The sequence below is a fragment of the Mustela lutreola genome, chromosome 1 (assembly GCF_030435805.1).
Source record: "Mustela lutreola isolate mMusLut2 chromosome 1, mMusLut2.pri, whole genome shotgun sequence".
NCBI classification, from domain to species: domain Eukaryota; kingdom Metazoa; phylum Chordata; class Mammalia; order Carnivora; family Mustelidae; genus Mustela; species Mustela lutreola.
In genome coordinates, this window is record NC_081290.1 from 234,642,110 (window position 1) to 234,668,285 (window position 26,176).

Genomic DNA, 26,176 nt, shown 5'->3' on the forward strand with positions numbered 1-26,176 from the left:
GGTGATTCTGGTTATATGAAGATATATTCTTGCTTTCTTTCCCTTTTTGTCCCAGGAGCAGTCAGAAACACATATACTCTGATAAATATACAGCAGAATTACTTACTGTAAAAATACAATTAAGCAAATTTATTAACATTTTAAGTCCTTGATGAGCTTCTCTGAAATTACAAGTATTGTATTATTCACTGCCAGCTATTAATCTCATTAAGAACTAGCTGGAGTACAGGATGTCTCCTTAGGCACAGAAGCTCCACAGTATTCTGCCTGACACTATTCTCTTTCTGTCTGTTATAGCCAGGTTGAGAAAAAGTTTCAGTGAGTAACTCAGGTTCCTCTCTCTAACAAGGCAACGGCGGGGGGAGTGGGTAGGGGGACTTATAACATTACCTTCACTGAAAAGTACCCTTCCAAAATAATCCTGAAGACTTTTTGCATGAAGTTAATTCTAAATAAAGATTTTTGAAAGCAGGACATGAAGGAATAATAAACTTTCCATACTTACAATGCTTTGAATGACAATAAGCTTTTCATTTTTACAATGCTTTTTGAAATTTGCTGCCCTAGTGAATTTTTGGCCATAAAAGAACCAGCATCTGATTACTTAAATGTATAATAACTTTAAAACAGAAACAACTCATTAACACACCCAAAAAATTATGCTCCTTGGATTTTTTAGGATTCCTGGAAAAACGTGACTTGTTCATGTTTTCATGGTAATTCATATTTTTATTTATATCTTTATCTATATCTATATCTATCTATATATGTATCTATATTTTTATCTATCATCTATCCCCAAAAGGACAACTGTTAAATTTGTTTAACAAAATTCCCAGGGAGGAGAAGTTACTTGCTAAAGAACATAGCCTCTTTTTATTATTATTGAAGTGTAATGGACATACAATGTTATATCAGTTTGAGGTGGACAACTTAACATTTCCACAATTCTATACATTACTCATTATATCATTAAATCTTTCTTTTTTATAAAATTTATACTGCAGTACTAACTAGGGTACATTAAAATACACTTTGGGAAAGAAGGACTGCTGAGCTCTAAATCAATCAAACAATATCAACATTTGAAAGTAGTAACACTTACTACCTTTTGGTATCATTATATGTACCACACAAAATGCAAATGTCATTTCTAGTGCCCAGTTGCTGATTTGCATAAAATCTGGTGAGGTTGCCATTATTCTCGATTTATAAAAGAAGAAACATACTTTATATAAGCTAAATATTCCTCCAAAGTCACACAATCAGCATGTTGTAGGGGAAAACACACCTTAGTTTCACTCCAAAATTTCACCTTTGTTCTATTACAATATGCGATAAAATTAAAAAGAAAGCTCCTGTTAAATGTTTTCACAAATTTTATCATAAGTGATTCTCACAGTGTACTCAGAAGCAATAAGGACATACATTCTGATTTCTTTTGCTTTATAACTGTGGTTTCATGGACTGACTAATATGGCCCATGCAAAATCCATAAAATAATCCTAACTTACTATTCCAACACCTCTGTTAGTATACGTGCTGCCGAAGCGAGCACTCCAACACCTCTGTTAATGCCAGATGTTCACTGTGAAACTAATTCACCATGAAACTAATGGTTAGTATGCTATTTCTTATTAAATTGTTCCTAAGCCCAGAGAATATACCTCCACACACTTCCTTTTCCAAAGATGTTACCAGCTGACCTGTGGGCCAAAATCTCTAAAGGATGGTTGAGGAGAACTTCAAGAGCATCCTCATCTAACTTTATAAATGGCTAATTCTTCATGGCGGGGTTACACTGATTTATCTCTCAACAATGAGGTGATCCAAATAATTATTTAACTTATCTTCAGAGGGATCACCTTGCCTTCATGCTCTCAGTTTATTTTCAGCACAGCTGAGTCTCAAGAGTCCAAAGTAATTTTGAATATTTTTTCCTGAGGTCTAGAAAGCTCTTCCTCAAACTAATATACTATAGTCCCCCATCACTGCCTCTCACTTTTCTTAAGCTTGAGCAAACATAGATGAGTTGTCTATTCCTCCAGATTGATTGTGTTGTTGAATCAAAACCAGGAACTCAGAGATTTGAAGTATTCCCACATGAATGGCTAATTTCAGATTAATCCCAGGGTCTCGAACCCTGCAACAGATGTTTCTCTCCCTTCTGAGGAGTATAAATATTACCAGAGAGAGTACAAAATTACACTCATAATTACTGTCACATAATATCCATTTATAATGAAATTTGATTTGAGTGAGGCTTTGAAATGGATAAAATGAATGAAAAATATTTAGAATTTAGCAATAAGTTCTAAAAATTAGCAAAATGTCAATGGAAAGTTACAACTAGTACTATATCCTGGAGATCTAATGTACTACATAATGATTATAGACAAAAATGTTGCATTATAAACATCAAAGTACCTAAGAGATTACATTTTAAGCGTTCCTACTACCAAAAAAGAAATGGTAATGAGATAAAAAATAAAAGATAAGAATATAGAAATGGAAAAGAAGATAAAAATATAAAAAATAAGAAATAAAAAAGATATGATTAAAGGTGTTACCTAATGCTACAGTGGTAATCATACTGCAATATGTAAATGTGCCAAATTAACAACTGTACACCTTAAACTTATACAGTGTTATATGTTAACTGTATCTCAATATAAATACATTTAAAAAGTCAGGTTTCAGAACTCATAGAGATCTTAAAACAGATAGAGTAGGAGCATCTGGGGTGGCTCAGTCAGTTAAGCATCTGCCTCCAGCTCAGGTCATGATCCCATGATCCCATGATCATGACCTGAGCTGGGTGCTGGGACAGAGCCCCACATGGGGGGCAGTCCCTGCTCTGTGGGGAGCCTACTTCTCCCTCTCCCTCTGCCTCTCCCCCAAAGCCCGCTCCTTCTCATTCTTTGTCTCTCTCACTCTCAAATAAATAAGTAAAATCGTTTTTATGTTAGTTATTTTTTATTGTGTTATGCAAGTCATCTTTAAAAAAAAGAGTAAAAAGATAGATTACCCAAATAAGCATATAAATTATTCTTGACAGAAGACTTCTCAATGTTAATGATAAAAAAATATTGTCAATTAAATTTATCCCAGAAATGCAAGTTTGGTTTAATATCTGATAATCAAGGAATATAACAGAAAAGGGGAAAAACATAATTATATCAATATGTACAGAAAAAACATTTGTTAATATTAAATAGCCATTCATAACTAAAAATCAACAGAAATTAAGTTTACAATGAGATGTATATATATTCAAAATATAACTAATTAACCTACAGTAAGCATTACACTAAACGCAAAAGATTCGATTGCTCCCTTGAGGTGTCTGGAGGGCATTCAACACAAGATAATAGAACAATTGAAAGTTAGGATAATTTAGATAGTGCGGTATCAGTTCAAGGACAGAAAAATAGATCAGTGAAACAGAATAAAGATAAAGTCACATATGGTGTCCTAGAAGATAGAAGAAAAGAACAGATAGACAATATCTGTTATGAACATTGAGGCACAAATCCTCAATAACATTCCAGCAAACCAACTTCAGCAGCATATTAAAAGGAGTACACAGTATAACCAAATGGGATTCAACCTTTGTGTTAGGAAAAACTCAGTCCTCCCTCCTGTATTTCTCCTTTACTCTTATACTACCACCTCACTTATAACACTTCTGACACCACATGTTGGGGTGGTTTCTCCCACCTGACAATTCTGCAACACCGTCTGGGTGTCTTATATTTAACTCAATGCTGACACTATTAACCTAGAGATGGCATCAGGTCCCACAAGCTAAGGGCTCAGTCTCACAAGATTGCTCCCATTCCACTTCAGAGGCCAATCACAAATCCAGACTGTCATCTGTGCTTCTGACGGATGGGTTCTAAGTCAGAGCTTGCTATATTGTCCTCCTCAATTTTGATTAATTTGCTAGAGTGGGTCACAGAACTCACAGTGGGTCACAGAGAAATACTTATTTATGTTTACTAGTTTATTAAAGGATATGATAAAGGATACAGATGAACAGCTAGATGAAGAGATGCATACGACAAGGTCAGGGAAGGAGCTTTTGTCCCTGTGTAGTTGGAGTGCATCAACCTCCTGATAGGTGGATGATGTGTTTACCAACCTGGAAACTCTCCAGACCCAATATGGTTGGGATTTTTTATGTAGACTTCCTCACTTAGGCATGATCAATGACTAACTCCATTTCCAGCCCCTCTCCTCTATCTGGAAAAATGGCTGGGGTTTAGGGAAGAAACTTCCAAGCTTCTAATTATGGTTTGGTCTTTCTGGTGACCAGTGCCTATCTAGGAGCAAAAGATATTCCTAATGTTCAAATCACTTCGAAATTTACAAGAGTTTTAGAACCCCTCTGTCAGAAACTGGAGGCAGGTATACATATCATTATTAGATGAAACCCTAAAGTATATGTTTCTTATTTGTTCACAACCATAGAATTGTGCTAACATGATTCCATGAAGAAAGGACAGTCTTTTCAACAAACGGTTCTGGGAACATTGGATATCTACATGGAAAAGAATGAAGTTTAATTCGTACCTAAGACCACAAATGAAAATTAACTCAAATACATAAAAGACCTAAAACTATAAAACTTTTAAGAGAAATGTACACTTAAATGAACTGTACACTTAAAAATGGTTATGGTGAATTTTATGTTATCTGTGTTGTACCTTAAACAAACAAAAAAAAAGGGAGGGAACAAGAAATCCGCATATGATCTATAACAATGTGTGGATAGAATGGGGTTTCCAACAAAGAAAAGGTAGCCAAATTAGGAAAATATGTATGCCCATCCTATATTACACCCTCCTCCCCAAACAACCAGCTTCATAATGTTTGTACAATTAGTGAATTAGAAAATACTGCTTTTAGAAGAAAACATAGAACTATCTCATTATCTTGAAATAAACTATGATTTCTTAAATAAGAGCACTGCTTCCAACAAGAACAATAAAATATAAAGAGCCCTGTGAAAATTTCAATATATATAACAATTTTGTATATGACAAATGTGGATTTTCCAAATCCGTAGGGCAAATTTATTTCATGTAACTAATGGTGCCAGCACAATACGTTATATATATGCAAAAATACCCCAAAGTCCATATGAAAAAGAAGGTTCTGCTAAATTATTCTGAAAACTTAAATGTATTAAAAAACAACAAATGGGGGTGCCTGGGTGGCTCAGTGGGTTAAAGCCTCTGCCTTCGGCTCAGGTCATGATCCCAGGGTCCTGGGATAGAGCCCTGCATCAGGCTCTCTGCTCAGTGGGGAGCCTGCTTCCTCCTCTCTCTCTGCCTGCCTCTCAGCCTACTTGTAATCTCTGCCTGTCAAATAAATAAATAAAATCTTTAAAACAAAACAAAACAAAACAAAAAACAAATGGTTTGGTACATACAATATCCTAGACTGTATTATAGAATTTAATTTCATATATCATAATCTATGTTCTCTACTATATATGCATCTATATAAATAGATAAATACCTATCTTCTTATCTTGCTGGATAGTTATAAAAAATTAAGGCAGGAATTATCAAATGAAAATACAGAAGCACCTAACAATTAAGAAATTATATTTAACAATTATAGTAAAAGAAAACACAATCATGATTTCTTAAAAATGAGATCTGTAGAACATATATCTTGCATAGGAAATGATAAACTCCTCAATGTACAAAGAAATGTGAACCATGGAAGAGAAGTCAATTCAAGCAAACAGAAAAGTTAATGAAATGATATCTACAAGTAATCCAAAAGAGAGCAATTGTGTATGGACTATACATTTTTTAAAAATGGCTCATCTCATTAAAGATTGTTCAGTAAGCATATAACTTTGAACTGAAGTGTAATATAGTACAAGTAATATAAGTAATAAAAGTAATAACGGTGATTCAGAATTTGCTTATAAATAGAAGAAGGGCACCTGGCTGGCTCAGGTGGTAATGCATGTGACTCTGGATCTCAGCTCAGAGATAGTCATGAGTTCAAGCCCCATGTTGGACATGGAACCTACTTAAAATAAATAAATAAATACATAAATAAACAAATAATAAATAAAAAACAACAAACAAACTCATAGAACTGCCCACTAAAACGAATTAAATTTACACTGCATAAATTGTATCCCAATAAACCTGACTTTAAAAGAAGGAATAGGAGAGCCAGGCTGACTCATTAAAGATTAAATGAGTAGAGCAAGTGACTCTAGATCTTGGGGTTGTGGTTTTGCATCCCAGGTTGGGTGTAAATATTATTTAAGAATAACATCTTTAAAAACAAACAAACAAACAAAAAAAGAAAATATTTACAATAGTAGTTGATATAGCAATTCTTAATGACATAAACATAAATATAAGTTGCATAAACTTAAATATAAATGTATATATATGACTATAAATAAACTTAAACCTAAACTTAAATATAAATTGAATTCCTGCCAAAAATAAATTCTAGATGCACACATTCTAACTATTCACAAAAATTAGCTCTAAATGGATCACAGACTTAAAAGTAAAATGCAAAACTAAAACCTCCTAAAAGATATCATAGAACATGTAGATGACCATGGGTTAGGCAATCAGTTTTTACAACACCAAAAGACACTACACATGAAACAATAATTGATTAATTATACTCCAATTAAAATTTAAAACTTTTGTTCTATGAAGGACACTGTCAAGAGAGTAAGATGACTAGTTGCAAAGTGGGAGAAAATATTTGCAAAGACATATCTGGTAAAAGATTGTTACATGAAATATATAAGGAATTCTTGAAACTCAACAAGAAGAAAATGATTGACCCAACTTCAATAGACATCTCACCACAGAAGATATACAGATGGTAAGGAGCATATGTAAAGATGCTCAAAATTATCTGTTAATAGAGAATTGTAAATTAAAGCAACAATGAAATAGTGTAACACATCTATTATAATGAGGAAGATTCAAGCCACTGATAATACCAAATGCTGAGGACGATGTGGAAGAATAGGAACTCTTATTCAATGTTTGTGGAAATGCAAAATTGTACACTTACTTGGAAGACAGTTTCTTACAAAACTAAACATATTTTTACCATATGAGTCAGCAATTGCTATCTTTAGTATTTACTTAAAGAGTTGAAAACTTATGCCCACACAAAATCTGCACATGAATATTTATAACAATATAAACAATAAGAATGTTTATTCTTACTTGCCAAAACTTGGGAGCAGCCAAGTTCTTTAGCAGGTGAATGAATAAATAATCTGTGGTACAAAATAATAATTATAATAATCCGTAGTACATTCAGATAGTAGAACATTATTCAGCACTAAAAATAAATAGCATGTAGGGGCGCCTGGGTGACTCAGTGGGTTGGGCCTCTGCCTTTGGCTCAGGTCACGATTTCAGGGTCCTGGGATAGAGTCCTGCATCAGGTTCTCTGCTCAGCAGAGAACCATTAACTTAACCATTCTCTTCCCTTCCATTAACCGTTCTCTTCCCTTCTTCTTTCTCTGCCTGCCTCTCTGCCTAGTTGTGATCTCTCTGTCAAGTAAACAAATAAAATCTTCAAAAGAAAAAATAGCATGTCAAGCCATGAAATAATGTAGAAGAAACTTAAATGCATATTATTAAATGAAAGAAACCGAGGCTACATACTGTGTGATTGCAATTGCATGACATATTGGAAAATGTAAAACTAGGGAGACAGTAAAAAGACCAAGTGGTTTCAGTTTCAGGGCCTGGGGGACAGAAGGATGAATAGGTAGAGGACGGAAGATTTTTACTACAATGAAATTATTCTGTATGATATTAAAACAATGGATACATGTTACATGTCATGATACATTTGTCAACACACACAGAATGTACAACACCAAGTGTTAATCCTAATGAAAGCTGTGGACTTTGAGTACTAGTGATGTGCCTCTGTAAGGTAACTGACTCTCACAAATGCATCACCTTCATGAGGAATGTTGATAGTAGAGTATGCTATGTGTTTGTGAGGGCAGAGAGATAATGGGAATTCTGTACCTTCCTCTCAGTTTTGCTTTGGACCGAAAAAGTAAATTTTACATAACTAGATAGATAATAAATAACTTTTTTTTTTAAGAAATTGACTGCCTAGCAACAGAGAGTGAATGCAATAAGGTCCAATATACCTATACTAATGAATATTTCATGGAAATCAAAAAGGAATTAGATATTAACATTGACATTATTCCTAACAATCATTCATAGTCATAAAGTAAAATCTGAGTAAGTATAGAATATCACTTAAAATAAATATTCCATTTTCAGTAGTTTTTAAAACTACCTATATTCTCTTGATTCTAATATTTCTTTTTTTCCCTAATATTTTTTTCAACTACAAACAGAAATGGTGAAAGTTATAAAAGGATTGACAATTTGGTCACACTAGTTAACTTGAGAGAGACTTTTAAGAATATATAAGGAATGACAGAAAAAAATAAAAGGTAATTTCTAGAGTAAGAAAAGTAAGTATACTGTCCACATCATAGAAAATTACAAAATTTATGTACACTCCAAACCACAGAGTTTCATGAAAGGAAGACTAACAAAATGTCCATTATGTTTGTTGTCAGTATGCTAAATTTAGACTTTATTTTTTTAAAGATCTATGTTTTTAAAGATTTATGTTTTTTAAGGGGAGAGAGATAGAAGAAGAGAGAGTCTTAACTCCATGCTGAGCATGGAGCCTGACATGGGACTGATCTCACAACCCTGAGATCATGACCGGAGTCAAAACCAAGAGTCAGATGCTTAACCAACTCTGCCACCCAGGCACCCTTTGTTTGACACTTCTAAACAAATATTTTTCTTTTACCTTTTCAGTGTTCAAATTTTCTAAAGAATATTTCAGTTGCATTGTCAGGAAAAGTATATGGTCATTGTGAATAAATTGAGATGATCTATATCATATAAAGCCAATTTAATAACATGCTGCATTTCTCTTCAAAACTAACTTCAGTTTTAAATAGCTACTTTGATGATTAACAGTCTTGTTGGATGGAAAAATTGTATGCAGATTTTTTGCTTCTATTCCTTTCCCTTTGTTTTATACTTTTTCCCAAACTAAAAAAAAAATTAATGTATATATTATTTTTGAAGCAAAGCATATCCTAAATTAGCTGTGGCCAAAGCTGACTTATATAGAAGAGCTCTACTTATATGTAGAGCTGACCTCTACACTGGTTACAAAAAGTTAAAGAATATATGATAAACTAAAACAAAACAAAACAATATATGATAATTTAAGCAACAATTATATGCTCAGTTTCTTTAAAATGGAAGAAAATTTAAAAATTTCGGAGACACACTTTGCCTTTACAGTTCTTCTACTTTTAAGTCCTAGATTATTAACTGTTACAAGCAAGAGAAAACATGCTGACTCCCTACAAACTTATACTGTCATCAATGTATTAGCCACTCTGGGTTGAGTGCGCCTGTGCTAAGGAAAGATGGAATGAGAAAACATTTGTCATTGAAGAAACATAATAAGTAACTTATGCCTCTTGAATTTAATTCTAAGTGTTGGGCAGTTTGTGCTGGGAACACAAACTAGGAAATAGCCCTATACTAATAAAATAGTAATGTCTTTCACAAAATAGTATATAAGTGTTGGTACCTACTGTATTCCATATATTAATTACAATTTTTTTTACAATTTTTTTTTTTAGTAAGTATGACACATTCACCTGGGAAATTTCTGTCTTCTGAGGTAGTAGTGATTTAATTGAATGTAAACAAGGTCATAATTCCATGGTATCCACCTGTCTTGCTGGCTAATTAAAACAAAAAGAAAAACTGAAAACAACAAAACAAAATTACAACAACAACAAACTTTACAAACAAAACATATCAAATGTATGTGTTTATGAAGACTTTAAGAAATCTCTCCCCGATATTTTTTGTTTTGACACCATAGATGACAGGGTTCATCATCAGAGGGATAAGAAGGTAAATGTAGGCTATAAAGATGTGGATGTGAGGAGCTATGTTCTCACCAAATCTATGAGTGATGAAGGAGAAAAAGGCGGGCATGTAAAACACTAGGATGACCCATGCATGAGAGCTGCATGTGCTTAAGTTCGAGTCTAGCCTCCTTTGATGGAAGTTAAAACACAGCATGAAGAATGAGAATATAAGAGCACATTATCAATATGAAGTCCAGCCCACCTGAAAGGGAGGTGAGTTAAGCCTTAGAGTCTGTGGATCCTGGTATTGGCACAGGCCAGTTCGATCAGGGCCATAAATTCACAGTAGGTATTGGTGATGACATTGGTTTTGCAGTAGGGAAGCCTCATCAGTAAGAAAGGATGAGGACTCAGCAGGATAATTCCACGTAGGACAATGGCCAAACTCAAAGCCATGATTACTCCATGTGTAAGGATGGTGGAGTGCCTTAGAGGGCTGCAGATGGCCACATAACGTTCAAAGGCCATGGCCAATAAAAAACCTGACTCCATGGCAGACAGAGAGTGGATGAATATCTGGGAGAGGCAAGCTTTAAAGCTTATTTCTCTGTCATTGAACCAGAAAAGGCTGAGAATCTTGGGAATGGCAGTGGTGCTAAGCATCAAGTCATTCAGAGAGAGCATGCAGAGGAAGGGACACATGGGCTCATGAAGATTGGGGTCCATCTTGATGATGAACACAATTCCCCATCAGAGCCAGTAGGTAGACCAGGCAAAAGGGGATGGAGATCCAGACATGAGCCACCTCTAGTCCTGGAATTCCAAGGAGAAGGAAAGTAGCTGGATGGAAACTGGTTCTATTCTGAACTAACATTTTCAGTCACTGAACTTGCTGTAATTTAAGTGTTGTAAATGTTGTTTTCAATAGGTTGAGCATAAAAAAATACTCTTAGTTTATACCTGAAATATGTGATACATATCTTATGACAATCTATAGCAGGAAACTTTGTTCCAGATTCAGGTATCAATCAGGGTGAGGACATGGAATTAGCCAATAATATTTGTTTTTATCTCAAAATTCAAAAGGTGCTTGAAAGAGTAGGATTTCAGAAGAAAGAACAGAAACCTAGGGAAAGAAAGAATAGAACTTACAGTTGTGACATTTTACTCCATATCTCATTTATTCTCCACTGCATAAACAACACCTAGTAATTGCTGGAAACATGCCAAGTACTTATTTTGATTATATTTTCACTAAACAAATAAAAAAGTACAAAAGAAGCTTATTTTCAAGTGAAAAGTAGAAAGTTATCGCTCTGATTATGTCTCCAAAACATCTTTTGCTCTATTAAGCTTGTTTTTTCTCTTCATTTGAATTTTGTTTTTTCATAAAACTCGTTATAAAAGTATATTGCTATTTTAGATTAAAACTTACTGAACCTAGTACAAATCAATTTCTGTGAATGTGATCAGATTGATATGCAAAGACAAATATGAAAGTTTGGACCATTTAACCTTGATTTTCATTTTAAAAACTAAACCTTGATTTTTAGCTTTACTGATCTTTGTTACTCTCACTTTATGAAGTTCAAACAAAGCATCCAGCTACATCTCTCAGACACATTTCTATAACAGCAACAAAATAAGCACTATTTCAGAATCTAGCCTCCTTCATTTATCATCATTTTTGCTCTTAAGTATCTTAAATTTCCAAAATATTTTGTTCAGCTGTATGCACCAGTAAGTCCATAAAATGTTCTTGTCAATGGTTTCCATTTTAAATTCCCTAAGTGCCACCTTTCTTTTACTCACCTTACTATATTGAAGACCCTCTAGATACAATTACAGTTTAGCTTCTGAGGTAAAGACTGGCACAGCAGGAGACCTTCCTGACCCTGCTTTTCTCCTATAGTTGGAGTCCATTCATTGGTCACTAAATTTGCTATACATTCTGTTAAATATTTTTAGTTCTTCCTCTGCTTTTCTCTGGAGTAGAAATGCCTGTATCATGTAGTCCAGTTTCTTTATTTGACTGGTTTTTACCTGGGTTGTACTCAGCTTTCAGATGCACCAGCTGCCTCCTACATCTTGCGCTGGTGCCTTTGGGTTTTTCAGGAGGGTTATGCAAAATTAATGCCCCATGGAGTTGGCTGTCAATGATCATGAATGAGAATATCTCTTTTTGTTCTTCTAAAGGAGTCTCACTAACCAGAGAGTTGACAGCCTTTGAGAATTTTGCATTCACTAGAGGACTAGCCTTGGGAACCAATAATGAAAGAGTCGGGGTTATTAGGGTCATAATGATGATTATTTAATTGTACTTTTGTGGGACTAAACATTACAGATTACATAGGGAAAGCATCAGTCTTCGCAGCATGAAGTTGATTAAACTTTATATAGCCCCACATTTTTGAATAGTAAAGTTCTTTTTTTTTTTTATTTTACTTATTTGTCAGACAGAGAGAACACAAGCAGGGGGAGCAGCAGGCAGAGGGAGAAACAGACTCCCTGCCAAGCAAGGAGCCCGATGAGGGACTGGATTCCAGGATGCTGGGATCATGACCTGAGCCAAAGGCTATCAACTAATGGAGCCAGCCAAGCTATTTACTATTTAACAAATAAAAAGTCATTTTATATTTATTATTATTGTTGTTATTGTAATGTTGATTTTCAAACTAGGCCTGGAATTTCCATTTCCAAATGAACATGAAGAGCTAAGTAAAAATGTCAAGCAGTGTAATTAAATTCCCTGTTACTCTTTTTAATTAATGGCCTTGGAAAGAATCTGTGAAATTAGTACTGGCAATCATTAATGACTAATGAAGGAACTATTATACCAGACATGAGTCAAAACAGACCATATAATGAGTCACTTTGTCCCCTTTTCTGTCACTTCTCTTATCATTAGTCTTTTCTGACCAGTTTATGATTACAAACTTCCCTGGACCATCAACTATACCATTGATATTTGCATATGACGTGTATGTTGTTTATGATATCTTCATAAAGCTCATAGGATTTATGATTTGTCCAAATCAAACGAAGAGCAACTGAGGATTTCTCAGAGAACACATTTAGAATTGGGGGATTTTATATGTCAACTTGAATGGAAGGGGAAAAAATTATAATGCTATATAATGAATTTTATCCCAGGACCTGAGTTTCCTTTCTCAAAGACTAAAGTCCCTGTTTTTTTTTTTTTTTCCCCCCCCTCAGGGTAATGTAGGAAATACACACACACACACACACACACAAACACACACACACACACACACACACAAACAAATATGTGTGTATATAAGTGTGTGTATAGATAATATATGTCCAAATATATCCAAATGTGAAGATAATCTTTGAAAAGCAAAACACTCTGCCATATTTTTTGTGAAGTTTAATAGACAGATCTGTTTATGAAGAAAAATTAGAGATCCCTTTTTTTGGTCAGATATGCAACTTATCTAGAATTATTGTCATTCTCTGTAGGAGTTATTCTCTCTCATAACCCTCCCAGAACACACTCCTCTTTATCAAGAAAATCCCCATACCCACTTTACCTGAAGCAAGTATTAACTTCCCAGGAAACTATCTCTGAATAACTCTGGTGATAAAGCCTAGTTTATTTGCTTCTCATTTGCACTCACAGAACACACATTCAAGTAGTTCTAATTTTTATGCTATTTTACATATATGTACAATATATATATATATATGTTTTTTAATATTTATTTATTTATTTGAGAGATAGGACCAATGAGAGAGAACATGAGCAGGGGGAGGGGCAGAGGGAGAAGCAAGCTCCCCACTGAGCAGGGAGCCTGATGGGGGTCTCGTCCCAGGACCCCAGGATCATGACTGAGTTGAAGGCATTTAAGTGACTGAGCCACCCAGGTGCCCCCTATACAATGTATATTTAAATTTATCTTCCAAATAAATTGCTGGATTCCTGAGAGCAACATCTAAATTTTATCACTGTTTTATGCCTGATATCTGGCAATTAGTCTTCCACGTAGTAGGCTATTTTCATATGGAAAAATTAATTGCATTAAAAATAGAATTATACATTTACTTATTAAATGATATCTATTACAGAAAATATAGTAGGGAATAAAGTTTAGAATAGTATCAACCCCTATTTCATTATTTAAATAAATAACAATATTAACCTGTTCCTAGCTAATTTTAAAAGTCTCCCAGATTTCCCTAGATATCACTTAAACACTCAAAAACAAGGGTGTAATGTTATATCAATTATTTCTATCCAATATAGATATATTAACATCAGTTACTTATTACACTTGCCTTATTATTTGGATGTTGGAGTATATATGCAAAATAATAAACAGAATAGATATGAATAATTTATTTCCCTTCATTTTATTTTATTATTATGTTCAATTAGCCAACATAGAGTACATCATTAGTTTTTGATGTAGTGGTCCCAAATATTCTACTCTCTTTGTCATCAGTAACATACACCCTTTCATAAATACACAGTTTAAAAAATCACGGCACATTTGTAGTCATTTCATTAGAAAATTAAAATGGAATAATCAGAGCCAATTGAAATGATTAATTACATACTGAGATTATCTCAATAAGTTTTGTTGTCAGTAAGAGAAAGATGAATCAGAAAACAAATAGGATGAATGGACAAATGATAGGGGGATGAACAGAAGGATAGATATGAGATAAATGAAACATAACATGTTAAGTGGAGAATCAAGGGACTGAGTAAACATGACAAGTATTTGTGTGATTTTTTCAACTTTTCTGTTTGTTTAAAAATATTTATAATAAAAATTTGGGGAAAAAAGGGGAGATGCAGCTCTGGTCATAATTGCTACTTAGTAGTGGGGAAGGAGAATGAGAATTTGCTTCCGGTATGTGGGCCTTTCCATGTCTCTTAGATTGGAATATAGTTCTCACAGACTTTTCTATTTCCATAGGACATATTTTCACTTAATAATATGAGGAAAATAACATGATAAAATGCAACTCATTTAAAGAATACAAGGAAAAGGTAACACTTTAAAGAGTAAACCTACAGTTCACTCTGTATCCTTTAGGATAGGCTTGTCCTTAACTGATGTTTCTGATGACAATCTGTGTAGATACATTGTGTGTGTATGTATATGCATGTGTCTCTGTATGTTTACTCAACCAATAAATAGTATGGAAAAATGTCTCACAATTTGTATAATGAAGACTCAGATATAAGAGTTTAGATAGCTTAGGTTTTCTAAATTTGAATTTAAAGGATTATATGGGGACATTTGTTTCTGGACAAATTGGGGTAAAGGGACCTGCACGAAAGAACTAAAATACCATAAAATAAATGAAGTCAAGGCACTCAAGATACTGGACATCAGATAATGAGGGGCAATGGAACCTGAGGGGTGGGAACCAACTGAGGTTATCCCCAAGCTTACTGCCTAGGGAAAGCTATCAAAACACATTAGGGAAAGGTAGAACCCAGGCAGAGTTCAACATGATTCTTAAATTCAGGATCTGGAGCTGAGATTCTTGGGAGAATAAAACAATTAGAAACAATCAACCAATATACCAAAGAGAAGAAATCTGCAAAGAGAGGGAACTATTTTGATCTTCAGAAGGACTGTATTAAGAACTTACTTTAATGTTGATTAGTTCATGCACAAACTAATTAGTTCTAGCTAATCTACCCAAAACATGTATGAACCAGTCTACTGAAATTGGAGGAAGAACCACACACAAAAAAATGGGGCAATACTTGAAGCTAACCCTTTTTGAGCAGCCACACAAGAATTTCTCATAATTTATTGTGATAGCTTTATCTATAGAGTAATCTTTATGTCACAATATCACAATAGTGATAGAAAGATAGAGGGAGACCATGCACTGAGGCAAAATGAGTACCAGATGCTCTGCTTTTGCATAGGATAGTATAAAAACAAAATCTGGCAAAATCAACCAATTTGCAATCTAATCAAGTCTCAGAATAAAGCTTGAAAACAGAGAAATTAAAACAAAAAATAGCATCCAGCAAGGTAAAATACATAATGTTTGGCATTTGTTCCGATTTACCAGTCATGAAACAAAGTAGAAAAAGGTTCATAAGTGAGGAGAACAATGAATCAACTGAAAATGACCCAGACAAATGACACAGGTACGAGAATTAACAGATATAAGCATGGCAGTCCAAAATTCACCATCAACATAAACTGTCACTATTTGACACAACTAGAAGCTCACTAAAATGCCCCATTCGAAAGTTTTTTTTTTTTTTAATTTTTTTAATTTGACATGACTCAGAAATCACCCTGAATAAAAGACATTTGTAGTGGCAATTGTTTACCATTGGAGTATCTTAAGGCAAATTTACTGATTGGGCTAACAAAAGACCATAAAACTTAAACAAACAAATAAGCAAAAAACATAGAATAAGATGCCAATCAGAGAGTTTGAAAAGTTCCAACATAGTCCTAATAATCTAGAAAACCATATACCTGTGTGCATAGTACATGCACAAGATTAAAAAAAAAATACACTCAAAATAAAAATTTGCTTTCTAATCAAGGACTTTATATCAGCTATTATGAATAAGTTCTATGAACTAAAAGAAACCAAGTCTAAAGCAGAAAAAAAAAAGTTTGAGAATTATGTGTCACCAAATAAAAAATATAAATAAAGAGATAGGAATTTAAAAAAAGAACCAAATATAATGGAAAAATATAATAAATGAAATGTAAAATTCACTCCTGGTGCTCAAAAGCATATATGAACTTGTAGAAAAAAATGAATAGGCAAACGTGAAGAAAGGCCAATTGAGACTACCCAACTAAAGAAGCAAAAAAAAAAAAAAAAAAAAAAGAATTCAGAAAAACAAAGTCTCAAAAACTTTCAGGATACTAACAAAAAATAGCAGCATACTTATAAAAGAAAACTGAAAATGACAAGAAAGAAATAACATTTGAAGAAATATTGGCTGAAATTTTTCAAAAATTGCTTAAAAAAAAAAAAACTTTAATCCTCATATACAGGAAGCTCAGCAAATTTCAAGTAGGTTGAAATCAAGATATTCTTAACCAGTGTCAAACTTTTGAAAGAAGAAAGCAAAGGGATAATCTTCCAAGCAATAAGATATGATTTTAAATACATTTGATTGTTAAGAATTTAAAGAATCTCTCCCTGATTCTCTTGGTTTTCACACCATAAATAATAGGGTTCATCATGGGTGGAATAAGAAGATATATATTGGCTATAAAAATATGGATATGTGGAGCAATGTGGTGGCCAAACCTATGAGTGAGAAAAGAGAAAAAGGCTGGTGTATAAAACACTAAGATGACCCATACATGGGAGACACATGTGCTTAAGGTCTTGAGGCGGGCAGCTTTGGATGGGAGATTAAAGACAGTGAGAATAAATGAAACAAGATGGGATTGGGAGGGAGACAATCCATAAGTGACTCTTAATCTCACAAAACAAACTGAGGGTTGCCGGGGGGAGGGGGTTTGGGAGAAGGGGTTGGGATTATGGACATTGGGGAGGGTATGTGATTTGGTGAGTGCTGTGAAGTGTGTAAACCTGGTGATTCACAGACCTGTACCCCTGGGGATAAAAATATATGTTTATAAAAAATTTAAAAAAAAAATAAAAAAAAATTAAAGACAGTGAGAAGAATAAGGACATAAGAACAGATGATCAATATGAAATCCAGTCCCCCTGTCAGGAATGCCACAATTAGGCTGTAGGCTCTACGAATCTTGGTCTCAGTGCAAACCAGCTTTATCAGGGCCATAAACTCACAGTAGGTATGGGGGATGACATTAGTTCGGCAGTAGGAAAGCCACCTCAGTAGAAAGGGGTGTGGACTGAGGAGTATAGTTCCTCTGAAGACAATGCCCAAACCCAAGCCTACAATCACTGCAGGTGTTAGGATAGTGGAATGTCTTAATGGATGGCAGATGGCTATGTAGCGGTCAAAAGCCATGGCCAAAATAAACCCAGATTCCATAGTAGACAGAGAATGAATAAGATACATTTGAGTGAGGCAGGCTTCAAAGTAGATCTCTCTGTAATTGAACCAGAAGAGGCTGAGAATCTTGGGAAGCGTAGAAGAAGTAAGCATCAAATCAGCCACGGACAGCATACATAGAAAGAGGTACATAGGTTCATGCAGTTTGTGGTCTGTCTTGACAATGAATAGAAGGGCAACATTTCCCATTAGTGACACTATGTAGACGAGACAAAAAGGGATAGAAATCCATACGTGGACAGTCTCCAATCCTGGGATGCCAAGTAGTAGGAAGGTGGAAGGGTGAAGATTGGTACTGTTATAATTTAACATTATGCAAACAGTAGATATTCCATGGCCCTGTTCAAATTTTAAAAAATCACAAAAATTAAAAATATATGAATACCAGGTTTTTTTTTTTCATTATTCTAGGCCAGAATAGATGCTGGCTATTGAATTAATCCTTCTGTAATATAATCTTGAAAGGCGTCAAATACATGGGACTATGTTTTGGAGGGTAAGAAAAATCATTAGAAAATCACCTATCTAGCTAGCTAGCTAGCTATTATCTACCTATCTATCTATTCTATCTCCTTGACTTTTTTTTTTTTTTTTTTCAGAAAGTGTTGCTCAGATAGCCAGATGCATTTCAGAGGTATTCCAGAAGTAGTAGTTGATACATTGCTAAGAATGAAGATATAATTTTCTACTGTTTGAGAAAAGCAAAAAAGTGTAAGTACCACCATCATGAATGAGATCAGTGATTTGTGATATTTTAACTCTCTTATTCCCCTTCCAATGATAGAACTTACAGATATAAGGAAAAGGTGACTTGGGAAATACTAAAGAACAATTAGGGAAGCGATCTAAAAAAGCAGAATGAAGAGGTATGAACAAAACTGGTCCTATTTTTAAAGATGATTCATTGAGCTAATAAATGAAGGACACTTATCTTCATAAAATGAGTTCAACTGAATAATAAGAAAATATTTAGCAAAGGACTATAGAGAAAATGACTAAGTCTGAAAAGTATGAGTGTTCAGATTACCAGATATTTGTATGTTTTTTGTAAAAGATCAATCAAATTTTCCAGAAAGTGAGTGAGTAATACATTCATCAATAACACAATATACTTCACACTGACTTTTGTTTCCAAAGCAAACTCCCCTCCCGCCTGCCCCGTATGCCCTATATTGTGCCTTTTATTCCTGAGACTTAATTCATTCCATATGGAAGGCCTCTATCTATCTCTCACTCCCCTTTACCCATTTTTTTCTATCTCCCACCCCCTTCTTTCTAGCAACCCTCAGTTTGTTGTCTGCGTTTACAGGTCTGATTTCTGAAGCTAACTTTTAAATGCAACTCTTGGCTCCCACATATCAGCTTGCCAGATAGAGTGCCTTAAAATCTGTGAGCAATTATTTTGGAAAGGTATTCTAGCAATACAAAATTGATAAATCATTATTTTGGTTCAAATATTCGTATATGGTGATCTTATGTACCTTGAGATATCCTTTCACTCAGAATGAAACTCAGTGTGATTTTTTTTTTTAAAGGTTTTGACAAATGTGGTTCAGTACTAAATCCTGAGTGAATTAATAGTTATGAACAGAGGTTTCAGATCATCTTAAATATTGAGTTCATCTTCTACCTTATTTTTTGTTAAGAAGTTTAAGCATCTTTCAGAGAACCATAGGTGCTGTCTTCATTACTTAAGACTGGATCTAGAGCCCCCATCATAGTCTCCATAATTCCCTTCTCATGCAAGCCCTGAATTTTCCCATCCCAACTCAACTACAATTTCTCACCCTATATCCTGGTTATCTTACCTTTACTATGAGATGGTCTCATTGCTCACTCTGAGGGTCAGCTTAATACTGGCTATAACTGCAAGAGCCATTATACCTCTTTTCTTGGGGGACTAGAGGCCTGCCAGGAATATCCTGCCTATCGCCACTCATGAGAATGCTATCTGATTGTAAACAATTTCACTAGTCTCTCCCAGTCTCTCCAGGCACAATTTAGTCTCTTGAAGGGAATCAATCTAGTAGTGTCTTCACCACCTAAGCTCTTAGCTTAGAAACAAAAAGGAGATGGCCTCTGGATTCCCAAGTCTCTTGAGATGCTTGATTTATTATACCCCCTGGGCCTAAGCACATTCAGAGGTTGTAAATTAATGTCTTCTTACATTGTATGTGATGAGAGCTAGAAGGAGTGGAGGATACCAGAAAGGTGCATGTTTATGAATTAATTAGGGTGTCAAAATTAACATTCCCATATATCTCCAGATATTCTAAAGTTACTTACCTGAATCTTAATTAGTTCTGAAAAACAACTGAAGCTCTAGGATATTTTCTAGTCATGTTCCTATTCTTGAATCACCCATGAACTTTACTTGTTTGATCAAGTACAGAATATTCATTATCCCCCTCTACAAAAGAATCATTAATTACATTTTGGTTAGTGCATTATGCAAATAATGGGTATGTTTTCCTTACAGATATGCCCTTCCTCATCCTCCTATTCTATTTCTGTATTTCAGGAGTGATGAACATTATAGACTATATTTTCCAGGATCACAGATGATCTGTATTTATGCTGGGTTTGTTCAGTGGGGGCACTGGTGGGAAAAATTTTAGGGAAAAATAAGGAAAAACCTAGTTTATTTCTCCCTATTTCTTACTCTTTTTAACTGCCATTTGCTCCAGGACTCCAGATCCTGCCAGAGGGGACTTCCATGGTTTAAGCTTCCACTGAGAGACTCATATTTTTGAGATATGATTGAACTCCTGATTCTTCTCTCTGTTTCACAGACCTAAAGTTGGTATGGCTTCCCATAGTTCTTTAAAAAAAATTTGTATAAGAAATACAAATTATATCTCATAGCTCAATCAAATCTCAAAGATAAGAAACATGCAAAAATCAAAAATTGTATTTTTATACACCAATAATGAACAATATAAAAAGGAAATTATCTAAATAATTCCATTTATAATAATATCAAGAAGAATAAAATAGGAATGATTTAAGCAAAGAGACAAATACTTGCACAGTAAAAAATATAAAACATTGTTGAAAGATATTAACGAAGACACAAATAAATGGAAAATTATCCCATACCCGTGGATTGGGAGACATAATATTGTTAATATGTTAATACTACCCAAAGTGATCTATAAATTCAATGCAATCCCTATCAAAGTCAAGCTGGCATTTTTTGAACGGAAAAATCCAATGTAAAATTCATACAAAATTTCAAGGAACACAAAATAGCCAAAAATTTTTTTTTTTGAAAAATAAAAACAAAGTTCAGGTCTCATACTTCCTGATTTCAGAACTTACTCCAAAGTGACAGTCATTAAACCAATATGTTACTGGCCTAAAGTTAGACATATGATCTATGGAATAAAAAGGAGAGTTCCCAATTAAACTCTCACACATATGGTCAGGTAATTTCTACAAGATCATTCAATGGGGAAAGAATAATTTTTTTTCAACAAATGGTGATGAAAAACTACAGATCCACATAAAATAGAATGAAGTTGGACTCACAGCATATAAAAGATTAGTAAAAATAGATCATACACCTAAACAGGAGAGCTAAAGCTATCAAATTCTTAAGGAAAAAAATAAAAGAAAAACTTCATGACATTGTATTTGACGATATCTTGGATATGACACCAAAGCATAAGCAAAAGAAGTAAAAAAAAAAAAAAGCTAGATTTCATTGAAATTAAAACTTCTGTGCTTAAATATGGAGAACAAACTGGTGGTTGCCAAAGGAGAGGTGGATGGGGGCATGGGTGATACAGGTGATGCAGATTAAGGAGTATACCTGCTGTGATGAGTTCCAGGTGATATAGGTAAGGGTTGAATCACTATATTGTACACCTGAAACTGATATTACACTGTATATTGATTATTCTTTAATTAAAAATGACAGAAAAAATAGTTTAGTGCATCAAAGGACACTATCAACAGAGTAAAAAGGAGGCAACCCACAGAATGGGAGAGGATATTTGAAAATCATACATCTGATAAGAAATTAATAGCCAGGATACATAAAGAACTTTTAAAACTCAACAGCAATGACAATAACAACAAATGACTGGATCAGAAAATGAGCAAATGACCTGAATAAACATTTTTGCAAAGAGTGTGTACAAATGGCAAATAAACACATGAAAAGATGTTCAACATAAATAATTTTTAGGGAAATGAAAATAAAAAACCACAATGAAACATTACTTCACATTTATTAGGATAGCTATTACTTTAAAAAATAAAATAAAAAAAGAAACAGCAGTTGATGTGGATATGAAAACATTGGAACACTTGTGCATTTCTAGTGGGAATGTAAAATGATACAGATGCTGTAGAAAAAGGCATGATAATTCCTTACAAATGAAAACAAAGAATTACCATATTATACAGCAATTTGACTTCTAGATATATATCCCAAATAAATTAAAATAGGGACTCGAACAGATATTTATACAACTATATTCATAGCAACAATATTCATAATAACCAAAAGGTAGAAGCAAAATATCCATCCACAGATAAATGGATAAATAAAATGTAAGATAGGTAGATGATAGATGATAGATAGATGGATGATAGATAGGAATCTACATCTAATCTATATATGTTTTCTCTGTGTAACTATAGTCCACTATAATATACAGGAATATTATTCAACATTAAAAAGGAAGGAAATTCTGATGCATTCTACAACATGAATGAGCCTTGAAGATTTTATGCTGAATGAAATAAGCCATCACAAAAGGGCAAATACAGTTATGATTCCACTTGGATGAAGTACCTAGAGTAACCAAATTCACAGAGAAGGCAAGAATACTAGTAGTTGTCAGAGGATGTAGGGAATATGGGAATTAATGTTAAGGCATAGAATTCCAGATGGGGAAGATAAAAAAAAATCTCTGAAGAAGGTTGGTGGTGATGATTGCACAACAATGTGAATGCATGAATCACTGGACTGGACAATTAAAAGTGGTTAAAATAATAATTATTAGCTATGGTATTTTACCACAATAATAAAAAAGGCACCAGTAAACACCCTTTAGTTACATTCCACCTTAATGCTTAAAAACATGAATGGTAATATTAGATAGATAGACACATAGATGATAGATTGATCTTCATGGCTTTTTCTTTATTACCAACATACAAATATATATTACAAAGAGAAACAGCAGTGGAAGCTTCTTTCAGTTGTACCCTAAGCTGTTCCATAAGCAAGAGTAGGATAGTATCCATCGGGCGCCTGGGTGGCTCAGTGGGTTAAGCCGCTGCCTTCGGCTCAGGTCATGATCTCAGAGTCCTGGGATCGAGTCCCGCATCGGGCTCTCTGCTCAGCGGAGAGCCTGCTTCCCTCTCTCTCTGTCTGCCTCTCCATCTACTTGTGATTTCTCTCTGTCAAATAAATAATAAAATAAAAATCTTAAAAAAAAAAAAAAATGTCTTATAAAAAAAAAAAAAAAAAAAAAAAAAAAAAAAAGGATAGTATCCATCATTTAGTTCTCTAGAGATATCTTATTTTGTTTATGATGTATGTCTTTTTCTCTTCTTTTTCTCTTTCTATTGTTCACTCTCTCTATTTTTAATTATCCTCCAAAAGACATACAGATAAAAGGAGATTAACAATTTTCCTTCAATATTTAATAAATGACTAAGCTGAAATAACTTGTTAGATTAGAATTTTTGGAATTCACAGACATGTAGTAAGCAAGAGAACTTTCAGGCAGTAGATGCAATTCAACTTGCAGGAGTAAGAGCAGCAAGTTATCTTACTCATATCGTCTCTTTTATTTCATTCATTTTGTCAATCCAACTAAAATCAAGCAACTTTGACCATTAATGTCCTAAGAACCCGCTCCCGTATTTTCTTGGTCCTTACTCCATACACAATGGGGTTGAGGAAAGGGGGCACCAAAAGGTACATATTTGCAATAAAAATATGGATATGTGCAGGCACATTCTTCCCAAAACGGTGAGTGAAAATGGAAAAACCAGCTGTGGAATAGAACACAAGAATAACACAGACATGTGATCCACATGTGCCCAAAGCTTTAAAGCCAGCTTCTCGGGATGGCAGGCGGAATACAGAGCGGAGGATGAAGGCATAGGATACAGCAATGAGAATGGCATCGCACGAGCCAATGATAGAAGCCATACTGAGGCTATAACTCTTGGTGGCCCTTATGTCCATACACGCCAGCTTCACCACAGCCATGAACTCACAGTAGGTATGGGCAATGATTCGTGTTCTGCAGTAGGGCAGCTGTTTGAGCAGGATGGGATGTGGAGAAAAGAAAGCTATTCCCCGAATCACCACAATCATACCCATTATGGTGATGCGAGCATGAGTGAGAATTGTGGTATGACGCAGTGGATGACAAATGGCCACATAACGGTCAAAGGCCATGGCCAGGAAAAAGCCTGATTCCATAGCAGTAAAACTGTGAATGAAGAACATTTGGGTCAGGCAGGCATCAAAGGCAATGTCATGGGCTCCAAGCCAGAAGAGACAGAGCATTCGGGGCAGGGTAGATGTGGAGAGAACCAGGTCGGTGATGGAGAGCATGCAGAGAAAGAGGAACATAGGCTCATGGAGGCTTCGCTCTGCCCTCACCACGGCCAGGATGGTCACATTCCCCACCACAGCCACCACATACATGGAGCAGAAGGGAATTCCAATCCAGACATGCAGGTGCTCTAGTCCCGGAATGCCCATCAACAGGAAGGTGACAGGAGAGGGAAAAGAAGTGTTGAGAGGAGGCATGTTGCTTTTCCCTTTGATTTTTGTCACTACTTCTGAAGAGGAAGCAGCACAACCAGATGCTAAAAACATGGAGGTTCAGTTCAAGAAGACCCTTAATGATTTGTTGCTAAAAACAATTCAAGTCATAATCACGTGTATTTAAATTCAGTAGGATAATAATGCTAAAATTGGTAAGAACATACCAAACGACAGAAGTATAGAAAGGTAATACTATATTAGGGACCTATATGTTACCTTGTCCATTCATTTACAATGAAAGATTCCATCTTTAGTCACACCTGTACTTAGTTCAACAAATATTTACTGAGAGGTTACTGAGTTTCTTCCTTAAGATCTCATTCAGTATTTCCCTCAGGTCAGTGAGTTTTCCATAACTGGAAGAGATCTAGCAGAGACCTTGTGAAAATATCTAGGAGTTATTGAAAGGACCCTTATAATCCATTCTGCCATTCATGTGAGGAATAGAAATAAATGGTCTTTGTCCCTCTCTGGACACAATATTGAAGACTTTGGCACAATTTTTGAAGTAGAATCAACTCAATTTCTGTCTTTAGCCTTTCATTTGTCACTCTGCATATGTTACTAATCTGTCAAATTTATCAATGATGTTACTTTTTTCTTTTTGCCTATTTCTTGCTATCATGTATTACTTAAGTAGGCACATATTATGTTTTGTTGAACCAGCAGATATCTGTTTGTAAAGATAAGGTATTTCTTAACATTAACCCCTCACTACCTTTTTATCCACTTTTTTTCAGATTTATATTATTTCACTGCACAGCTGTATACTAATTGTGCTCCTTCATTTATTGATCCAGAAACCCGAATTTCCAAACATGCACAACAGTTTATTTATTGGACTGGTATATTTACCTAATGATGCTTTAGGTACCAGTTACTGACTGCAGTGGGTTTCTCTATAAGTCTTCCTATAGTTCCAACATATAGTCAAACCTCCGTGGCAAAGAAGCCCTGGGATAAAGGGGTTGAGCATGAGGCAGGAGCTGGGAGAGTTGAAGAAAAGAACTAACTTTTAAGTCACTACAAATGCTCTAGTTGTAGAGTAACCCTTGCTTACAAGTTTTCTGCTTTTCTTATCGCCTATTAAGGCAATACTTAGTATGTATGTAGTTATGTTGTCATCAGTTTTTTAAAGAAAATTTGCTCTCCTTATATCTCAAACAAATTCTCATAAATGCAATATGAACTAATAACTTACACAGAGTTATCGCTATATAGGCTTTCCTGAATCATGCCAAAACTTAGATTCCATATATATATAGTTTTTAGGCTTTTACATTAACTAGAACCTAGCTTTACTATAGTGAAAAACACTTGAAGAACACAACTATGGCTTTCCCTCCTGCCCACAATTTAGCTTTTAACAAGTAATTACACTATAAAATTAAACAGG

The 26,176-nt window shown here is 34.5% G+C and overlaps 2 protein-coding genes and 1 pseudogene across 2 annotated transcripts; all 3 read right to left on the minus strand.

The window, feature by feature from the left end:
• Positions 1–9,905: 9,905 nt before the first annotated feature.
• On the minus strand, positions 9,906–10,835 carry LOC131834815 (olfactory receptor 52D1-like; annotated as a pseudogene).
• Positions 10,836–17,088: 6,253 nt separating this feature from the next.
• LOC131821147 (olfactory receptor 52K2-like) lies at positions 17,089–18,296 on the minus strand. The gene is made up of 2 exons (XM_059156942.1): positions 17,621–18,296; positions 17,089–17,363 (listed from the first exon to the last, which is right to left on the minus strand). Exons 1-2 carry the CDS (start codon positions 18,288–18,290, stop codon positions 17,089–17,091), a joined length of 945 nt encoding a protein of 314 aa, XP_059012925.1. The 5' UTR covers positions 18,291–18,296.
• A 5,521-nt stretch (positions 18,297–23,817) lies between these two features.
• Positions 23,818–24,762, minus strand: LOC131821150 (olfactory receptor 52D1-like). Its single transcript, XM_059156956.1, has one exon. The coding sequence runs from the start codon at positions 24,760–24,762 to the stop codon at positions 23,818–23,820; it is 945 nt and encodes a 314-aa protein (XP_059012939.1).
• Positions 24,763–26,176: the final 1,414 nt, after the last annotated feature.

What these genes read in the sequence shown, in the direction of transcription:
- LOC131821147 (XM_059156942.1), bottom strand. Translation starts at nt 18,290, where the DNA reads ATGTTAAATTATAACAGTACCAATCTTCACCCTTCCACCTTCCTACTA. An exon ending in CTGTTCTTATGTCCTTATTC is followed by an intron (nt 17,364 to 17,620) that starts TTCTCACTGTCT and finishes TTGTTTCATTTA; the next exon opens with TTCTCACTGTCTTTAATCTC.
- LOC131821150 (XM_059156956.1), bottom strand. Translation starts at nt 24,762, where the DNA reads ATGCCTCCTCTCAACACTTCTTTTCCCTCTCCTGTCACCTTCCTGTTG.